Here is a 21317-nt window from a genome sequence, read left to right on the forward strand (position 1 = left end):
GCCTTCTCCTCCATGTAGAAGAGCACTCCTCCCTGGAACAGAAATACAGCAGGATGCACAGATGTCACATTTATTATGCTCCCCGTCTGTGTTACGCGTTCCTTTTATTTATATCCTAAGGGACACGTGGTAAAGGGAGTTCACAGCACCTTAATAACCATTAATATTGCTTCATAAGTGAAAGACAATAAATACAGGTGGAAAGAATTCTAACAGTATGAAGTAATATTTCCGTATCATAACGCTGACTACAAACACTGGTTTCATATTATACTCAAATATTATTTGCCCATCAATGTTTCAGCAATGTTATATATACACACACACAAAATGAAAGTCTAAATTATCTTTTCAATGTTACATCTATAATTCAATAACTAGAGCATAAGAGGCTGAGTTCTTGCAATACAGCTATACAGAATTCTTAGTATAAAATGTGTTAATCTGTGTGCGCTGCTTACCATTGTCAGCGATGGGTACCGCGGATGGAGGAGAGGCTCGCCACATCTCCGGCCCGTCCACCGGCTGGGACCAAAATCCGGACACACATCATAACATGTAAATGATGTAGGATAGGAAAACGAGTCCCATGATGGCGAAAAACATCAACATTAAAATGTCCAACATGATGAGAATGCCAGAAACGGAGGATGCAGATGTATCGCAAGAACACACGACGAAGAAATAGGCAGCCTCAACACCGGCGCAGATCGGCGGATTCCGGAAATAGCCGGACCAGAATAATCTCTTCCCTACACGAAACCCCTCCCGTCAGATATGTTGTATAATATTTCACGCGTGGAAGCATACCCGTAGAACCAGGGTGGGACATAGCAAAAATAAATATGTCCCTTGTTTAACGCTAAAGGCCCAGTCCCATATACGTTTAAGACATACAATCTGCGTTCAGCAAACTCGTAGTCATATAGCCAAGTAATCACAACGAATGAGGAAGCATTTTTCACTGAAGGAAGCAAATAATACTGGACGCTACTGAGTAAAAATGACATTTTATTGAATCTGTAGAATGTTTAAGTACAATTCGAAGTGCTGTAACAGGGCAACATTATGCTTTTCTCAGGTCCTTAAATTCAACTGGAGTCTGTTTTTTTAAAGAATGTCAATATATGCATGTTAAAAAATAGGAATAACAAAACAAAATAATTTTTTTGATGGAATGCACAACATCGGTCTGAATGCTAGGTCAGTGTTTGGTTGATGTGATTTTATATACCAGTATCATACAAAAGCAGGGAATGATTGATTCATCAGAAGCATAGGACATAGGAGTCTTTAATTGGGGTAGAAGGTTGGAGGACTCTTGGCCATAGGACTGATAGGACCACATTGGGGGAGGAGAACAAGGTGATGATATGAGATATGATACAGCAGAGTTCAGGAGTGATACCAAAGCCGAGGAGCATATTGGTCTCCTGGCAGATTCAACGTCTTTCCTTGCTCCCCCTCTCTCAGGTTGGGGGGGGGGGGGGGGGGGGGTAGTATGTGTTAACAGCATCTCTCCCTCTCCCCATCCAACCCAATACAGACTATAACATGGTACAGTAAATGTCTATGCCTTGCCACTGTGGTCTATCATCACTCCAGTCACACAAACACCATTGTCTCGTCTTTGGCCACTTTGGATTCGTTTCCCGCCAATCAACTATCACCGTCATTCACCTCCCTCCTAAGTCTACCTAGCAACTAAAACAAATCCACATCACTTCAATGCGAAGGACAAACAGCTGTGGCAGCCAACGTGGGCTTGGTTTATTCCCCATCTGTAAAACACACCAAAGCCTCCAAGTAGCCAAGGCAATTTTCTTTTGAGAGGCATCGACTGCAGATACTGTACAAGGCAATCCAAATTCATAAAAACTCAGAGCACTCCATTCACTTCAAGCCAAACTGCCTCTTCTTCCTCCTCACTCTTTATTCAGTTACTGAAGCAAAAACAATGAGACTTCCAATAGCTCGGCCCCAAAACTGCCCTTCATACAGTGTATGAGTTTAAAAACGTCCAGTTGTCAAGTAAAAAGGTCTTAGATGCTAAATGCAGGCCTAGACTTACCTTTTTAATCTGCATGGCAATCTGATTATCTAGTCAGGTTGAGGTGTGCGTTGTGTTCATTCCAATTCATTTAAAACATTGTTATAACTCATCACATTCCAAAAGTTGAAGACAAAAATGATATGAACGGTCAACACCTACTTATTGTCCAACACGTTCCACCACACGGGTATTAAAATGGGTAGTGTTTACCCTTTATACTGCCCCTCACCTCATTAAATCAAATCATTCCACACTACATCTTTAGTCTGCAGGCAAAGCCCCTTCCCCCAGCACCATGACCTATAACCCAAAACAACTCTACAATATCATCAAACTACGTGGGGAGAGTATTGTTTTCATAAGGTGAACATTACTTTTAATCCCATGTTGTCCCCCTCATCTGTGACGTCACAGTGAAGAGAAAGAAACAGTAGGGTGGGAAAGAGAGAAGTAACAGAGGTCAAGGAGGAAGTAGAGTTCACCCTCTACTGAAACCACGTCCCTCTCCAAGCCTCACGCGGTCCCTTAGGACATGGACTGTACAACGATCGTCGTCACTGGAATTATCTGCCCATGATAGGACAGCCAGACGGATCTCGTAGCTACTACTATGACAGTTAAGTCATTGTTGCATAACATTTCTACGTTTTCCGTGCAACAAAGGAACACTGGTTCGCCACTATATTTGGTAGGGAAAGTCCGCCCATAGAGTGTCAGAAATATCTATACCGCAGGTGAGAGGGCGGGCCTAATGTTACTACGCGCCATGACAACTGCTCATTAATGAGCATGTGAATATTCATGAGCCAGTGGCACTCCAGAACATCGCTGTCCACTTCTCAAGAGTTTCAAGGACAAGAGAACTGGGTGAGATAGTCCAGTCACGAGTTTGCACAATAAAACAGGAAAATTGGGTTGACGATTATCTGGCAAAAACATAACCCGGGAGGTTGAAGGTTGATTTACCCCATCAATCTAAATCTGTGGGATTGCTAACCCAGCACACGCACACGTCTAGACAAACTAGCGTGCCTTATTGGCTCATAAATCGAGTTGCCGTTTTATTTCTGAAACGTATTTGATACATTGACATTTTTAGAATAAGCCTCTTACAATAACAAAAAAACAAAAAAAAACACAGCATGATATGAAATAGAAACACTAACATTTACCACAGCCTGGATTTCTGACCTCCGTTCAACACTTCTCATAAGGATTGGAATGTTAAACAACCGAACAAAAGAAAAGAAAAAGAAGATTCACAATACAGAATTTTTTTGAGAATTGTGTTTGGCCTTCGCGCTTACGATCGATCAACTCGGATGTTGGTCATCTTGGAATAGGGGGCAGGGCCTGGCCTGAGCCCGCCCCCTCTCTCCTCCCCAAACCCCCTCCAACCATAACCATCACGTCACTCATCTTCCTGTAAGACTGTCGGAAGGCATTTGAGGCTGCGAGCGGGAGACAGCAAGAATGAGGAATATCTTCACACCCACTGACTAAGGTGATGACATGATTGTAAGATGATTGTAACCACGTCCCCTAACTAACTCGTCCCTGATCCCTCCTGCACTTAAAATGCCTGAACTTGAGGTACAAGGCATGGGCAGGAGGTGCTCTTCAGTTAAGATAGGATTCCAGTTTAGTTTCAGAACAATACCCACAATGCAGTGCAGGACAGGGTAAGACAGGTGAGGGAACAGATAAGTAATATTGATAAATGCGCATGTGTAGTAATATAGAAATATATAAGACCTCTCTGGTAAGACTGATACTGTAGACTGCTCACTGACTGGCTGATGCGACAACAATGGGGTATTGATGGTTAATGGAATGTACACAAGTCAAATGTTCAAGCTTAGTTCTAACTGCCCAGATACAGTAACATTCTACACTGAGCTTCCAGTCAGGCCAATTTCAGACAGTTTCAAAAATGGGAAAGAAGAAGAAAATAATAAGAAAAAAAACTTCTGAAGATGCCACACCCACATTTCAAACTCATTTCCTCAGGACCACATTGGCCTCAGTTCTCTGCCGTCATGGCAACTTGATTGACGAGGTGGGGGAAGGGTTCATATCGTTTTGCATCATAGTTTGCTGGAATATGAAGTGCTGTAGCTAGGACAGTTGTGATACACTGTATGACCCCTGACATATATATATAGCCTGTAAGATGGAGGTATGATACTTCTGTAAGACTTAAACTCCACTTGGGACAGCACTTAGTGGACCGAAGAATTGGGACAGAGACAGGCAGACACATTTAGACAGACGGCAGCACAGACAGAGACAGACAAGGCAGACAGACAGACATTCAGACAGAGAGACAGAGAGGGAGCCTGTCTATGGGAGGAAAGCAGACCAAGGGTACACCGGGGGAGGTTGGAAGGGGAGATAGGGGAGGAAGAGGGGGTCTTACAGGACAGGTCAGAGAACGGGTGAAAGAAATAGAAAGCGGCATTAAGATGAGATGGCACTGGGCTTTTCACTTGCCTCTCTCCCCCCCCACTCCCACTTCTCTCTCTCTCAGATCAGATGGCCTCTACATAGTTAGCAGGCAGCATGCCCTGCTGGCCAGTGCGCTCCACACGGCCGTACATCCAGCCCTCGTCGATCACCTGCGCGTCTACGATCACGTCTCCCTCCAGGAAGCCCACCTCGTCCTCATCGGCTGCAGCATAGTCATACACTGCCTGGTACCGCTTCTACACACAGAAAGAGAAGGGGGGGTGTGTAAAGGGAATAGGAGGGAAGGGAGAAGGTATGGAGAAAGGGAGAGAAAGAGAACATGAAGTTCCTATAACAGCACATTCAACAGAGACAGGAAGAGTCTCTGCTAACGAGACAAAGCTACAAGGGCGGGTCATGTGGATACTGCCAGGCACAGTGGGGTCCACCTGGACCACGCAGAGAGAACAGTGGTTGCGTCCCAAATGGCACCCTACTCCCTATATAGTGCACTACATTTGACCGGACCCCAATGGGCCCTGGTCAAAAGCAGTGCTTTAAAGTAGGGAATTAGGGTGCCGTTTGGGACGGATCCTAACACAGTAGAGAGGTGGGTCTCTGTCGTACCCCGGAGCTGGGAGGGGGGGCGGCAGCCGCCTGGCGGACAGGTCCAGGAGCAGCAGCCGGCTCATAGTTGTAGTTCTTAGACGCAGCAGGGGGCTGGTGGGGCAGCTGCTGCTGGAACACTGGTGAGAGAGGGAAGGAGGGGGAGGAGAGAGAGCGAGAGCGAGAGAGTAATGTGAGAGGGAGAGATTGAGTGACTGAATCAGAGTGAAGGATAGACATTTCTGGCTATTCAGTCTGACAAAAAGATCCCCCCCAGTCCCTGGCACTCTGAAACAACCCCACCTGTCTCTCATCTCCTCCTGCTGTATTCCCCCTCTATCTAACTGGCATTCCATTGGTCAGCCCCAGGGCTCTGAATTCCACAGCAAGTCAAAACTTGTAGCCATCATTTAGCACCTTTCAGTTAATTATTGGCGCCTTTCAGTTAGAGTCATTGTTATAATAGTTATGTTTGTGATATTGAAAGCTGATAACATGTACACAGTGAATGCACAGGTAAACCACTAGCTCACAATCATTGTGTGCTACAAACAGGAACTGTCCACAGAGCAGAAAGATCAAACACATTTTATGACCAGGGATAATGGAACCATTTGTCTACTCTCACGGATGTTAAAGCTCCAAAATGTAACAAAATTCACAACAAAAATGTGAGTTATAGATCTGTCATCCTCATTAAAAGCAAGTCTAAGTGGTAGATCTGTTCTATGTGCGCTATTTCGATGCTTTCTGTTATTCTGTCGAGTTTTTGCGTCTTTTCCTTTAGGTTTTGTACACAAACAGCTGAAAACACTATATTTTTGGTTGTGAAAAATATATTTTAGATGGTACAATGATTCTCAACAGTTTACTTGCTTGTGGAATGAGGCAAACTACTCGAATTTTAGCTACCAAGAAATGGCACAGTGAATCTTTAATAAATGCATTTTCATAGTGTGTGTGTCTCTCAGCATGTACCTGGATTGGGGCTGTTGGGCTGGGGAGATGGGATTTCTCCTCCCATCCTGTTCTTCTCAAACTCCTCATGGTACTTAATCTGTACAGACAAAACACACGTGCGAAAATCAGACATTATATTCCCATTGTGACATTTTGCGCCTAGAGTGACTAGATATAATACCCAGATATCATGTATGGTGCTGCTTAGTTTGATAAGAAAACCCTGATTGCATGTTGAGTCCTGTTGACTCTCAGTCCAGCAGATAGCCATTTCGAGAAGCAAAATAAAATACAGTTCCTGTTGTGTCCAGCAGGTGTCTCCAGATCCCTCCCCAGGCAGGCAGGCTGTGTGTAATAGGTGGGGCGCTACAGTGCTAGGCTACATACTGCTGTGTTTCTACAATAGGCCTGCTGACACAGAGGAAATGACGTCGCAGCCAGGAAGTTGGGTGACCTCAGCGTTGCCTAACAACTCTTGCTGACACATGAGGAACGAACACGAAAGAGACAGAGACCTAAAGCAAAGGTAAGACATTGAAAGATAGAGACCCAAAGTAGGAAAACAGAACGAGAACGGTGCTAACTATATCACGCCTAAACATCTAACAAAAGCAGTGGGTGAGAATGTCCCCTTGTTTATTCAGGTAAATCAAAGCGGCATCAACACCAGCCCTAACATAATAACCCAGCCAACATCACGGAGAGAGACAAGGACAGCATTCATCTCCAGATGACCACCAGCCCAATAAACCTGAGACAAATCCTTTACTGCAGTATAACAGCCCTACTCACATTCCCAGCCTGACTGACATAAAACTGACTGGCACACACAGCCTAGATTCTGCCCTCTTTCTCCCTCCCGCTCTCTCTGTCCGGCTGGGTGAAAAGAGGCCTGTGTGTTCAGGTTGTCAGAGAAGAGTGTATTCACAGACTGACTGGAGGAGATGACAGTGTTAAGTGTGAGTGAGGACATTGCGTTCAGTGACGGCGAGACAGAGCGAGCAATATGTTCAATATGTTATGTGAGAGAGTGCGTCTGACATTACTTCTGTTTGTCCGGAAGGCGAAGGTTGCACAGAGATGGCGTGTGCGTGCGTGAGACTGAACAGGAAAAGCCCAGCCCAGTCCCAGACACAAAAGAGCCCCCACCCCTCTTAACCTTCACTACACGAATCAGGAGAAAGTAGAAGGCGGTAGGAAGGGAGAGAGGGATGGAGGAAAACAATGGAAAACAAGTGAAAGTTCAAAATAAATGTCAATTAGAGTCATATGACAGAGATAAGAAGGAGAGAGAGAGACAAGTCCAGACAGACGGCTGTGAACGAGAGGGGGCTGGAGTTGGACATCTCACATTTCAAAGACAGCCGGACATGTCTGTCTCTCGCCGGCCTACTGAGCGTGTGTACAGCCGAGGTGGGAGAGAAAGACGGAGATGATCAGCCGCGCCCCTTGGCTTGGTCTGTCCACACATACTCCTAACAGCTGGGACGTTGCTATGGACTTCTCAAAACTCTTCATGATGTTTCTCTTCTCTCTGCATTTGCCTGGGGTTGTAGAAGTGTTGATGCGTGTGGGGAGTGGGGGGGGGAGGGGTTTGGTAATAAGTGTGTGTCCGTTTCCACCGTCTCAGACACACAGGATCTGTTCCTGTATGAAAGCAGTAATTAACCAACACCCTCCACACACTCATTAAGTCATTAGAGAAGAGCGAGCAGGGCAACTGCATGCTGCGATGCCAGGGTGTGTGTCCTTGGTCTGCCAGCGCAAGCAAGGCCCTAGGCAGCGGCCTTCCGCAACAGAGGATCACACAGGGGGACATAGTAACGTAACCCTGTGCCCGGGCTTCACTCAGCCTAGATAGACACACTGTACTTCTGGACTAAGAGACAATCTGCACATCAATGGAGTGGTAAGGAGGTACATGGAGATAAATATACGGACGAATCTGGGTTTGGCGGATGGCAGGAGAACGCTACCTGCCCGAATGTACAGTGCCAACTGTAAAGTTTGGTGGAGAAGGACTAATGGAATGTGGCTGTTTTCATTGTTCAGGCTAGGCTCCTTCTTTCCAGTTAAGGGAAATCGTAACGCTACTGCATACAATGACATTCTAGACGATTCCGTGCTTCCAACTTTGTGGCAACAGTTTGGGGAAGGCCCTTTCCTGTTTCAGAATGACAATGCCCCCGTACACAATGCGAGGTCCATACAAAAATGGTTTGTTGATATCGTTGTGGAAGAACTTGACTGGCCTGCACAAAGCCCTGACCTAAACCCCATCGAACACCTTTGGGATGAATTGGAATGCCGACTGTGAGCCAGGCCTAATCGCTCAACATCAGTGGCCGACCTCACTAATGCTCGTGGCTGAATGGAAGCAAGTACCCGCAGCAATGTCCCGACATCTAGTGGAAAGCCTTCCCAGAAGACTGGTGGCTGTTATAGCAGCAAAAGGGGGACCAACTCCATATTAATGCCCATGATTTTGGAATGAGATGTTCGATGAGCAGGTGTCCATATACTTTTGGCCATGTAGTGAATATATATATGGCTCGCAGTCGGCATTCCAATTCATGCCAAAGGTGTTCGATGGGGTTTAGGTCAGGGCTTTGTGCAGGGCTTTGTGCATATATATATATATATATATATATATGTGTGTGAGTGAGTGATCTACAGTGCTGGCTCCTTTCAGGCATACCCCAGTACACAAAGGCTGGGCACTTGTGATGATTGGCACCCACTCAGAATATTTAGTGGGTGGGCAGTGTAGGGGGTGAGTCCCAAATGGCACCCTGATCCCTATAGTGCACTACTTTGACCAGGGTACCATTTGAGACAACCTGAGGGGGAGGGAGAGAGAAGGACTGGTTGTTGATCCTGTACTGTGATCGGTACGGCGTGTGAGTGTTGACAGACAGACGTACGTTGCTGATATGGTCCTGGGTTTTCTTGATTCTCTGCATCTCCGGCGTGTCGGCCACAGCACTGAAACCTTTCCCTTTATTCTTCTCAAACTCCTCCTTGTACTGCACCTGGAACACACAATCATACCCGGTCAGACCACACTGTATAGTCATAGTAAATCGTCACACACACACACACCAAGAGTCAAACGTTTCAGAGTCAAAAATAACAGATCAAATCCCATTTTATGTCAGTACATGATTCGTAAACAACAAATCAAATGTAGTTATAAAGCCATTTTTTAAATCAACAACAGGTGTAGACTAACAGTGAAATGCTTACTTACGGGCCCTTCCCAACATCGTAGAGAAATAATAGAAAAGTAATAACACCATAATAAATACACAATGAGTAACGATAGCGTGGCTATATACACACACACAGGGTACGAGGTAATTGAGAGAGCTATGTACATATAACTAATGAAATGTAAATATAGGCTATAGTTTTAATGATTTTTAGTGTGTGTGTGTGTGTGTGTGTGTGTGTGTGAAGCCCGCCCGCCCACCCTCCCTCCGTAGTGGTGTTGACAGTCACTTCCTGTTGCCAAGGCAGTGAGACCATACACACAGGATGTGCTGACATAGCCTTATAAGGTCACACCAAGAGGTGTGTGTGTGTGTGTGTGTGTACAACAGAGAGGGTGTGTATTAATGCACATGGATGTATGGTATAGGCATAGCAGGGATTCCATTAGGAAAACATGGCGCCGGACATTTGACCGGCAGCATTTTAATTCTACTGGACATTTGAGAAATGTACTGGACCCATATGCATTGGTAGCGTAACCTGATCAGAATGCCAGAAATCACATTTAGATGGTACTTCATACTAACAGAACATGCAAGTTGAGGATGCAACGATGTGCACAGTCCCTTCTTGACGAATTCTGATGTGCACTTTGAAGAAGTTAGAATAACGGTCCACATTCACTTTTCCTCAGCCAACAAGACAAGTAGGCCCAATGAACAGGACAATCACTAGCCTACGCCAATCTACAGTCGTGGCCTCAAACGTTTTGAAAATGACACAAATATTAATTTCCACAAAGTTTGCTGCTTCAGTGTCCAGATATTTTTGTCAGATGTTACTATGGAATACTGAAGTATAATTACAAGCCTTTCATAAGTGTCAACGGCTTTTATTGACAATGACATGAAGTTGATGCAAAGAGTCAATATTTGCAGTGTTGACCCTTCTTTTTCAAGACCTCTGCAATCCACCCTGGCATGCTGTCAATTAACTTCTGGGCCACATCCTGACTGATGGCAGCCCATTCTTGCATAATCAATGCTTGGAGTTTGTCAGAATTTGTGGGGTTTTGTTTATCCACCCGCCTCTTGAGGATTGACCACAAGTTCTCAATGGGACTAAGGTCTGGGGAGTTTCCTGGCCATAAACCCAAAATATCGATGTTTTGTTCCCCGAGCCACTTAGTTATCACTTTTGCCTTATGGCAAGGTGCTCCATCATGCTGGAAAAGGCATTGTTCGTCACCAAACTGTTCCTGGATGGTTGGGAAAAGTTGCTCTCGGAGGATGTGTTGGTACCATTCTTTATTCACGGCTGTGTTCTTAGGCAAAATTGTGAGTGAGCCCACTCCCTTGGCTGAGAAGCAAGCGCACACATGAATGGTCTCAGGATGCTTTACTGTTGGCATGACACAGGACTGATGGTAGCGCTCACCTTGTCTTCTCCGGACAAGCTTTTTTCCAGATGCCCCAAACAATCGGAACGGTGATTTATCAGAGAAAATGACTTTACCCCAGTCCTCAGCAGTCCAATCCCTGTACCTTTTTCAGAATATCAGTCTGTCCCTGATGTTTTTCCTGGAGAGAAGTGGCTTCGTTGCTGCCCTTCTTGACACCAGGCCATCCTCCAAAAGTCTTTGCCTCACTGTGCGTGCAGATGCACTCACACCTGCCTGCTGCCATTCCTGAGCAAGCTCTGTACTGGTGGTGCCCTGATCTCGCAGCTGAATCAACTTTAGGAGACGGTCCTGGCACTTGATGGACTTTCTTGGGCGCCCTGAAGCCTTCTTCACAACAATTGAACCGCTCTCCTTGAAGTTCTTGATGATCCGATAAATGGTTGATTTAGGTGCGATCTTACTGGCAGCAATATCCTTGCTTGTGATGCCCTTTTTGTGCAAAGCAATGATGACGGCACGTGTTTCCTTGCAGGTAACCATGGTTGACAGAGGAAGAACAATGATTCCAAGCACCACCATCCTTTTGAAGCTTCCAGTCTGTTATTCGAACTCAATCAGCATGACAGAGTGATCTCCAGCCTTGTCCTTGTCAACACTCACACCTGTGTTAACGAGAGAATCACTGACATGATGTCAGCTGGTCCTTTTGTGGCAGGGCTGAAATGCAGTGGAAATGTTTTTTGGGGATTCAGTTCATTTGCATGGTAAAGAGGGTCTTTGCAATTAATTGCAATTCATCTGATTACTCTTCATAACATTCTGGAGTATATGCAAATTGCCATCATACAAACTGAGGCAGCAGACTTTGTGAAAATTAATATTTGTGTCACTCTCAACTTTTGGCCACGACTGTACTATCCCCCATAGTAAAAACAAAGTCGACCTATTCTATTGGTCAGTATTTGATTGGTCTATTGGTAGACAGGAAAGTGGAGAGAAGACAGGAACGTATTACGTATTTGATTGGTCTATTGGTAGACAGGAAAGTGGAGAGAAGACAGGAAAGTAGGTAGAGGTGCACTCTGGGCCAGATTGGAACCCATGCTGACTCATGTTGGTCAGGGTCTGCGGCTCTAAACACTCCTTGACCACAGGTCACCTGACTGCTGTTTGACTGACACAGCTCTACAGAGTGCTGACCTGTCCTCTCTGGCCTCCATCAGTCTTAAATGGAAGAAGTTTGGAACCACCAAGACTGACAGAGCTCCAGAGTTCCTCTGTTGAGATGAGAGAACCTTCCAGAAGGACAACCATCTCTGCAGCACTCCACCAATCAGGCCTTTATGGTAGAGTGGCCAGACAGAAGCTACTCCTCAGTAAAAGGCATGACAGCCCGCTTGTAGTTTGCCAAAGGGCACCTAAAGGAAAGGACTCAGACCATGAGAAACAAGATTCTCTAGTCTAATGAAACCAAGATTGAACTATTTTGCCTGAATGCCAACAGGAGGAAACCTGGCACCATCCCTACGGTGAAGATTGGTGATCCTGCTGTGGGGATGTTTTTCAGAGGCAGGGACTGGGAGACTAGTCAGGATCAAGGCAAAGATGAACAGAGCAAAGTAGAGATCCTTGATGAAAACCTGCTCCAGAGAGCTCAGACTGGGGTGAAGGTTCACCATCCAACAGGACAATGACCCTAAGCACACAGCCAAGACAACGCAGGAGTGGCTTCAGGGCAAGTCTCTGAATGTCCTTGAGTGGCCCAGCCAGAGCCCGGACTTGAACCCGATAGAATATCTCTGGAGAGATCTGAAAATAGCTGCGCAGCGACGCTCCCCATCCAACCTGACAGAGCTTGAGAGGATCTGCAGAGAAGAATGGGAGAAACTCCCCAAATATAGGTGTACCAAGCTTGTAGCGTCATACCCAAGAAGACTCGAGACTGTAATCGCTGCAAAAGGTGCTTCAACAAAGTACTGAGTAAAGGGTCTGAATACTTATGTAAATGTTCAAAAGTTTGGGTTCACTTAAAAATGTCCTTGTTTTTGAAAGAAAAGCACATTTTTTGACCATTAAATTAACAAATTGATCAGAAATACAGTGTAGACATTGTTAATGTTGTAAATGACTATTGTAGCTGGAAACGGCTGATATTTTATGGAATATCTACATAGGCCAATTATCAGAAACCATCAGTCCTGTGTTCCAATGGCAAGTTGTGTTAGCTAATCCAAGTTTATCATTTTAAAATGCTAATTGATCATTAGAAAACCCTTTTGCAATTATGTTAGCACAGCTGAAAACTGTTGTTCTGATTAAAGAAGCAATAAAACTGGCCTTCTTTAGACTAGTTGAGTATCTGGAGCATCAGCATTTGTGGGTTCGATTACAGGCTCAAAATGGACAGAAACAAAGAACTTTCTTCTGAAACTCATCAGTCTATTCGTGTTGTAAGAAATGAAGGCTATTCCACGCGAGAAATTGCCAAGAAACTGAAGATCTCGTACAACGCTGTGTACTACTCCCTTCACAGAACAGCGCAAACTGGCTCTAACCAGAATAGAAAGGAGTGGGAGGCCCCGGTGCACAACTGAGTAAGAGGACAAGTACATTAGAGTGTCTAGTTTGAGAAATAGACGGCTCACAAGTCCACAACTGGCAGCTTCGTTAAATAGTACCTTCAAAACACCCGTCTCAATGTCAACAGTGAAGAGGCGACTCCGGGATGCTGGCCTTCCAGGTAGCTGGGAATAAAATCTTCCGTTTCTAGCTACAATAGTCAATTACAACATTAACAATGTCTACACTGTATTTCTGATCAATTTGATGTCATTTTAAATGGACAAAAAAGTGATTTTCTTTCAAAAACAAGGATATTTCTAAGTGACCCCAAACTTTTGAACAGTAGTGTACATACATTTGCAAACATTTCTAAAAACCTGTTTTTGCTTTGTCATTATGGGATATTGTGTGTAGATTGATGAGGGGGGGAAAGAATAACTTAATTAATTTAAGAATAGGGCTCCAATGTAACATGTGGAACAAGTCAAGGGGTCTGAATACTTCCCGAATGCACTATATGTGATCATTAGTCGGAAAACCAAATAGTTTTACTGACGACTGCCTTTCAGATCTTCCTGTCAATCCCTGTACTGTAGTCTACTGGGTACATCCCCACTCCCCTGTTCTAGCAGTATGACAAACCAATGCATTTTCCAGACAGTGTTATTAGGGCCAACTGTCTCTCATAACCTTTCACCCCCAGTCTTAACACTCCCAACCCCCCAAAACCATGTCCGGATCTCCCAGCAGCCCCCAGGCCTCAGACCCTGGCCAATAGAAAATCAGCCTTCTATCACAGGATGTACCAGAATAACAGTCTATTTGGAGGGTGGAAAGAAACAGAGCAAAATACTCAAACTGGGTCACCTGTTATTGCTATAATAAAGATGAGATTGGAGATTTGCTCTCTGCACACTAAAGAGTTGGTAGTGTGTGTCCGTTTCAGAGCTACTGCACGTTGTCATATGATGTAGGCTGTGTGTGTGTTTACACGTAGCAGAGACGTGGAGCTGGTTGATCTTCTCTGTAGGTTGCTGCTGGAGATACTCGGCTCCAGCATCTGTCAGTGGTCTCATTAGCCTCCTCTGAGAATGTGTGTGTGGCTGGACTCTTATCTCTGTGTGGCCATGTTGCCTCGGTCTGTTTGTTTACTGGTCTTCTAGGATCCTCCCAGTCCTCTTGGAGGCCCCCTGGGAGCCGGTTGAAAGACTACACACACAGACTGTCAGTCAGTGTGGCTGCTAATCCACAGCTAACGCCGACACACACACACACACACACACACACACACACACACCCCCCTCCCCTCTGCATGTAATCCGGATTGGCGGTGGTGCTATTAATGAGCATGGGTCCGGACTGTGACTGCGATGGCCATTTCTCCGACTCTAGTCTTCTAGTCATCCTCTCACTTTATACAGAGAAAGAGATGGAACGAGAGAGAGAGACGCCAGTGAGGGGGCATCGGGGCTCAGTCGGACTATAGTTTCCAGTCCACATGACTCTTGTGGCAACAAAAAAAAGAAGAGCTGTTGGAGAGATCAGAGAGAAAGAGACGGGCACAGATGGCGGTTTTTCTGCACGGGGTGTGTTAGTCTGCTCAACCCACAACAACTAACAACCAGTCCTCCTAAATACGTATCGTAGTCACACATATGAGAACATGCTTATTAATATATACTAAAGGATTTATGAAATGTAGCTGTGTGTGAGTTGTGTAAGTGTGTGTGTGTGTGTGTGTGTGTGTGTGTGTGTGTGTGGGGGGAATACTCCATGTAATTGTGGCTGACTACGGGTCCATTGTGAGCATCCCATAGATGTTTCCTGAATATACTGCGTGTGGCCGTAGCACAGAGGCCCTGTCATAGATTATTAGAGGAGAAGACAGGAAATAGGCTCTGACTCAAACTCTCTGTGTGTCTCGGGAAACCGTCAACATCCAAGTGTGTGTGTGTGTGTAGCCAGCTACTGTACGTCCCGTGTGTGCGCGCGCGTGTCCATGCTAGCTCATCATGTGAGTGTGTGCGCGTGGAAGTTGAGGGTGCGTGCGGGGAACTGGGGCCGCTTCTCCTCTATCCCCCTCACCAATGCCTGCAGTGTTGCCACGGGAACCCTATTGCTATGGTAGCAGGGTAGGGAGGTCTGTCACACCTCATTACAATACTTTACGAGAGGGAGAGAGCAGAGAAAGGAAGGCACTGACACAGGAAGAGGGAGGAGGGCGGTCGAAGGAGGAAGAGATAAAAGTGAAATCTGAAGAGGAAGGAAATGAGAGGAATGCAAAAAAGAGAGAAGCGGAGACAGAGAGAGGATCTTCGTCATAAAGAGGGGGGCGCGTACTTTCTGTCTGGAGGAGGTCAAATATGAATGAACGAAAGAGAGGAGAACAGTGGGAGGGGAAAGCGCCGAAGGGGAGGAAAAGGAGAGCCACGAGTGGAGGAGAATCAGCGATGACACAGGCAGAGAACAGAGGAAGATGGAGAAAAATGGAGGATGACTCTACGCTAACATGTGGGGGAGAGAGACTGCACATAAATCCCAGCAGTTTAAAGGAGTGTCTCCACAAATAGGCCTGAGCGTCATAGGTCATTAGAGCGTCATAGGTCATTAGAGCCAGAGCGTCAAAGATACATTTCAATATGAGGATCAGTGATGAGGCCTTTGTATGCATCTCTAATTACTTCCACACTGACGGCCTTATGAGGCCTGTGGACCGGGAGTATCTGTGTTCTGGTGAGTAGGTAGGTACCTGGCTCTGCATCTTGCTCTGCTGTTTGAGGCGGAGGTTCTCAGGAGTGTCGGCCACGCAGGTGAAGTTTGTCTTGGGGTAGTGTCTGTAAAAACACACAGGAGAGGGAGGAGGAGGAACACATTAGCACAGAGCATTCACACAGGCACACCGTCTAAAACTGTGGTTCACACACACGCACACCTTTTAACCCGCTGTAATTACAGCCACAAAACGGTGATGCATTTTCAAAACACAAGATAACATTTCAATTATTTGTCACATGCGCCAAAAAAAAACAGGTGGACTTCTTTGTTTTGTCGATTTGACTTTAGGCACAGAAACAAAGTGAGTTTTAAGCCTGCGTTTTGAACTGAAAGTCATGTTTGCAGCCAATCTGAACGAGAGATCTCAGGTCACTTCCCTGGAGTCCAGGCCAAGCAGGATCACACAGCCTACCTGTACGCAGCGGGGGTTACAGGATCAGACGGAAATCATGATCCGTCTGTAGCCTCTATTCCTCGCAAATACCGTAATTAATTTGCCAGAATGTTACACCTTCATCGCATAAGGATTGAAGGTTGTGTGATGTTACAGCTATATTTAGACATACAGCCAATACCACCCACTGAGGTATATAATGACAACCCACCCAAACTAGGCCTATCTGAAATAGGAAAATTATCAATGAAAATCGCCAAGGAGCCATATTGCCGTAGCAGATTGCTAAACTGTATTTTATGTGGATAATATACACTACCGGTCAAAGGTTTTAGAACACCTACTCATTCCAGGGTTTTTCTTTATTTTTACTATTTTCTACATTGTAGAATAATAGTGAAGACATCACAGCTATGAAATAACACATATGGAATCATGTAGTAAGCAAAAAAGTGTTAAACAAATCAAAATATATTTTATATTTGAGATTCTTCAAAGTGGCCACCCTTTGCCTTGATGACAGCTTCGCACACACACACACACACATTTCAAATTAACAGGTGCGTCTTGTTAAATTCATTTGTGGAATTTATTTCCTTCTTAATGCATTTGAGCCAATCAGTTGTGTTGTGACAAGGTAGGGGTGGTATACAGAAGATAGCCCTATTTGGTAAAAGACCAAGTCCATATTATGGCAAGAACAGCTCAAATAAGCAAAGAAACGACAGTCCATCATTACTTTAAGACATTAAGGTCAGTCAATACAGAAAATGAAGAACTTCGAAAGTTTCTTCAAGGGCAGTCGCAAAACCCAACAAGCACGATGATGAAACTGGCTCTCATGAGGAACGCTATAGGAATGGAAGACCCAGAGTTACCTCTAATGAACTTATCCTTTGCAGCAGAGTTACCAGCCTCAGAAATTGCAGCCCAAATAAATAATTCAGAGTTCAAGTAACAGACACATCTCAACATCAACTGTTTAGAGGAGACAGCGTTTTCCTTCATGGTCGAATTGCTGCAAAGAAACCACTACTAATGGACACCAATAAGAAGAGACTTGATTGGGCCAAGTAACACGAGCAATGGACATTAGACTGGTGGAAATGTGTCCTTTGGTCTGGAGTCCAGATTAGAGATTTTTGATTCCAACCACAGTGTCTTTGTGAAACGCGGTGTGGGTGAACGGATGATCTCCGCATGTCTATTTCCCACCGTGAAGCATGGAGGAGGTGGTGTTATGGTGGGGGGGCTTTGCTGGTGACACTGTCAGTGATTTATTTCGAATTCAAGGCACACTTAACCAGCATGGCTACCACAGCATTCTGCAGCAATAAGCCATCCCATCTGGTTTGGGCTTAGTGGGACTATCATTTGTTTTTCAACAGGACAATCACCCAACACACCTCCAGGCAGTGTAAGGGTTATTTTACCAAGAAGGAAAGTGATGGAGTGCCGCATCAGATGACCTGGCCTACACAATCTTCCGACCTCAACCAAATTGAGATGGTTTGGGATGAGTCGGCTTCGCAGAGTGAAAGAAAAGCAGCCAACAAGTGCTCAGTATATGTGGGAACTCCTTCAAGATTGTTGGAAAAGCATTCCAGGTGAAGCTGGTTGAGGGAATGCCAAGAGTGTGCAAAGCTGTCATCAAGGCAAATGGTGGCTATTTGAATAATCTCAAGTATAAAATGTATTTTGATTTGTTTAACACTTTTTTTGGTTACTACAGGATTCCATCTGTGTTATTTCATAGGTTTGAAATTATTCAATAAATACTCTTGAATGATTAGGTGTTCTAAAACTTTTGACCGGTAGTGTAAACGTACTGTTTTTGCCAGGCAAGTGCTTTCTAGTCACTATTCTGAATATGCGCTTCCCGCCTTGGCGCTCCAATGCTAATGACTGGTCATTGGTCAACAATCAAGGCCGATTAGATGTTTTTGAGACAATAATTTGATGCAATACTGTAAGCCTGTGTTAGTAACCAGGTCGAATGGGAAAAGGTATCAATACTAAAAAAATAACGTAAATGCAGCCTATTAAAATGAAGGGGGAAAAAATGTATTCGATCCATTCAGATTCACGACCCCCCAAAAGCTTTTTTCGGGACCCCTAGTCTAGAAAAGGGGTAAATCAGGGAATTATTTTTAAAAAGCAATGGAACTGGCTTCGAGGTCCAGATTTGACTTTAAGGGGGCTAGAATTTTAAGAAAAGCAAGGCATTTCAAATAAACCTTAGTCATTGTTCGAGTTTGTCTCCCGTGTGAATTAGGAACCACTGCAGACAGATGACTAACAGATGACTAACAGAATCTCTAGATCTCTAACAGAATACAAAAAGTCTGTTTCTATGGGTCTCCTGTCACCGTCAACAGAGGTGACTGGCAGAGGGGTATGGGTTGTGGGGAGCTGTTTCTTTCAAGGTTACTAAATGCCTGGTTGAGAGTCGTAGCAGGTGTGGGAACAGGAAGAGTAACAGAATGCAACACAGAAAGAGGGAAAGAGAGAGGGCCAGGGAGAAACACGGTCACAGGGAAAATTGTCATGGTGTTTTCCACCAGAGCATGAACACAAAGCTCTTCTTGAATAGGTTTTAGGGGATTTCTGGTCTGGTCAACCACACACACACGGAACCAAGCCAGTCAGTCCCACCTCCCACTGCCCTTGAAAAACGCTCTGCCTCAAACACACGCTTCAAGGACCCAAACACTTTCTACATACACACCGAGCACAATTCCAAAAGCCCCGCACTGCAGACTTGCGTACTGATTCCTGATCTGTGTAAGCGATGCGTACAAGTATGTTTTTATTCACCAGAGCGTTTCCTGCTAAACTCAGCTGCACTCCTCCTTATGCTGCCTGCCAGTTCACTCAGTTGTCCTGAAGGCAGCGAGAAGCACAACGAGGTTCAGGTCAACATTGAGAGAGAAGAAAAAAAAACTCAACTGAATCTAGCTGCTCATATGGACTCCACTACCCAGCATGCCCCAGGGGGTGGGACGACCTCAATCTCCCCCCTCTCCATGCCTCGGGGTATCCCAGTTAGGTCATATGTTTTGTGTTTCCTTGACGACTTGGTAAACACATTGAATTTCCATTTAAACTGATGTAGAGAGATGGACGAGCTCAAAGCCTCAAACCATGAGGCCTTCTGAAGAACGCAGTGCAATTATCTACTACCAGGAATGAGAAGCTAATTAACAAGCACTTTTAAACCCACACACAGCAGAGAGGGAGTGTGAGCCCAGAGTACTGTGAAAGTGCTGAACAGAGCACTTTACAGGCTCTGTGTGATATTAAGATTACTTTATTGGTCAATTGCACACGAGGACCAACCAAAATTTGACTTCTGCATTTAACATTTACATTTACATTTAAGTCATTTAGCAGACGCTCTTATCCAGAGCGACTTACAAATTGGTGCATTCACCTTATGATATCCAGTGGAACAACCACTTTACAATAGTGCATCTAACTCTTTTAAGGGGGGGGGGGTTAGAAGGATTACTTTATCCTATCCTAGGTATTCCTTAAAGAGGTGGGGTTTCAGGTGTCTCCGGAAGGTGGTGATTGACTCCGCTGACCTGGCGTCGTGAGGGAGTTTGTTCCACCATTGGGGTGCCAGAGCAGCGAACAGTTTTGACTGGGCTGAGCGGGAACTGTACTTCCTCAGAGGTAGGGAGGCGAGCAGGCCAGAGGTGGATGAACGCAGTGCCCTTGTTTGGGTGTAGGGCCTGATCAGAGCCTGAAGGTACGGAGGTGCCGTTCCCCTCACAGCTCCGTAGGCAAGCACCATGGTCTTGTAGCGGATGCGAGCTTCAACTGGAAGCCAGTGGAGAGAGCGGAGGAGCGGGGTGACGTGAGAGAACTTGGGAAAGTTGAACACCAGACGGGCTGCGGCGTTCTGGATGAGTTGTAGGGGTTTAATGGCACAGGCAGGGAGCCCAGCCAACAGCGAGTTGCAGTAATCCAGACGGGAGATGACAAGTGCCTGGATTAGGACCTGCGCCGCTTCCTGCGTGAGGCAGGGTCGTACTCTGCGAATGTTGTAGAGCATGAACCTACAGGAACGGGTCACCGCCTTGATGTTAGTTGAGAACGACAGGGTGTTGTCCAGGATCACGCCAAGGTTCTTAGCACTCTGGGAGGAGGACACAATGGAGTTGTCAACCGTGATGGCGAGATCATGGAACGGGCAGTCCTTCCCCGGGAGGAAGAGCAGCTCCGTCTTGCCGAGGTTCAGCTTGAGGTGGTGATCCGTCATCCACACTGATATGTCTGCCAGACATGCAGAGATGCGATTCACCACCTGGTTAACCCAACCCCCCCCCCCAAAAGACACACATACAGGTTTTTTGGAGAGGTGTGGGGAGCTGCCACACTGAGCAACCAGGGAGTTAAGGGTTAAGGTCCTTGCTCAAGGGCACAACGGCAGGCAAAGGCATCGAGGATTTGACACCAGCAACCTTCTGGTTGCCAGTTCACTTCCTGGAAGATTTCTCCTGTCGGACCCGGGATTCGAACTGGGAACCCTCTAACGGTTAGGCTACCTGAAACCCTCCTTGCACTCGAGCATGCAAGCACACACAGGCCCGCGTATGCTCAAACACACACGTTCCTGAAAAGGCAGAGAGGCTGCTGCTATCAGATTCCATTCAAATGTAGCGGTTGGCTGTGCTAGTGGCAGCATAGGTCAGGCTGAGCGAGCTGAAGCCTCAGTTTGCCATTGTCATGCGTTACGTTCGGTAACAGCACCCTGTTGTAACCCGCGGTGCTGTTCTTTAGAGCACTAGGAGTGTGACTGGGTGGCTTGGGTCAACAGATTGTTTGTAGGTTTTATTTGGGGATACGGGTGTGTCTGGTTGGTTTGTGGCGGTGGCCAGCGTGTGCTCTACAGAGCG

General features: G+C 45.7%; 1 protein-coding gene across 1 annotated transcript in view; it reads right to left on the reverse strand.

Annotated features, from left to right (window-relative positions):
* Window positions 1-994: 994 nt before the first annotated feature.
* LOC120034498 (LIM and SH3 domain protein 1-like) overlaps window positions 995-21317 on the reverse strand; it is a 37068-nt gene continuing 16745 nt past the window's right edge. Inside the window, exons 3-7 of the mRNA XM_038981087.1 lie at window positions 15994-16078; window positions 8992-9099; window positions 6086-6164; window positions 5129-5247; window positions 995-4758 (exon numbers count right to left, since the gene is read on the reverse strand). Of these exons, the coding sequence (XP_038837015.1) occupies window positions 4585-4758; window positions 5129-5247; window positions 6086-6164; window positions 8992-9099; window positions 15994-16078 (565 nt within the window). The 3' untranslated portion in view covers window positions 995-4584. The remainder of the gene's footprint in view (window positions 4759-5128; window positions 5248-6085; window positions 6165-8991; window positions 9100-15993; window positions 16079-21317) is intronic.

This window comes from Salvelinus namaycush, chromosome 41 (genome assembly GCF_016432855.1).
Source record: "Salvelinus namaycush isolate Seneca chromosome 41, SaNama_1.0, whole genome shotgun sequence".
Lineage (NCBI taxonomy): Eukaryota > Metazoa > Chordata > Actinopteri > Salmoniformes > Salmonidae > Salvelinus > Salvelinus namaycush.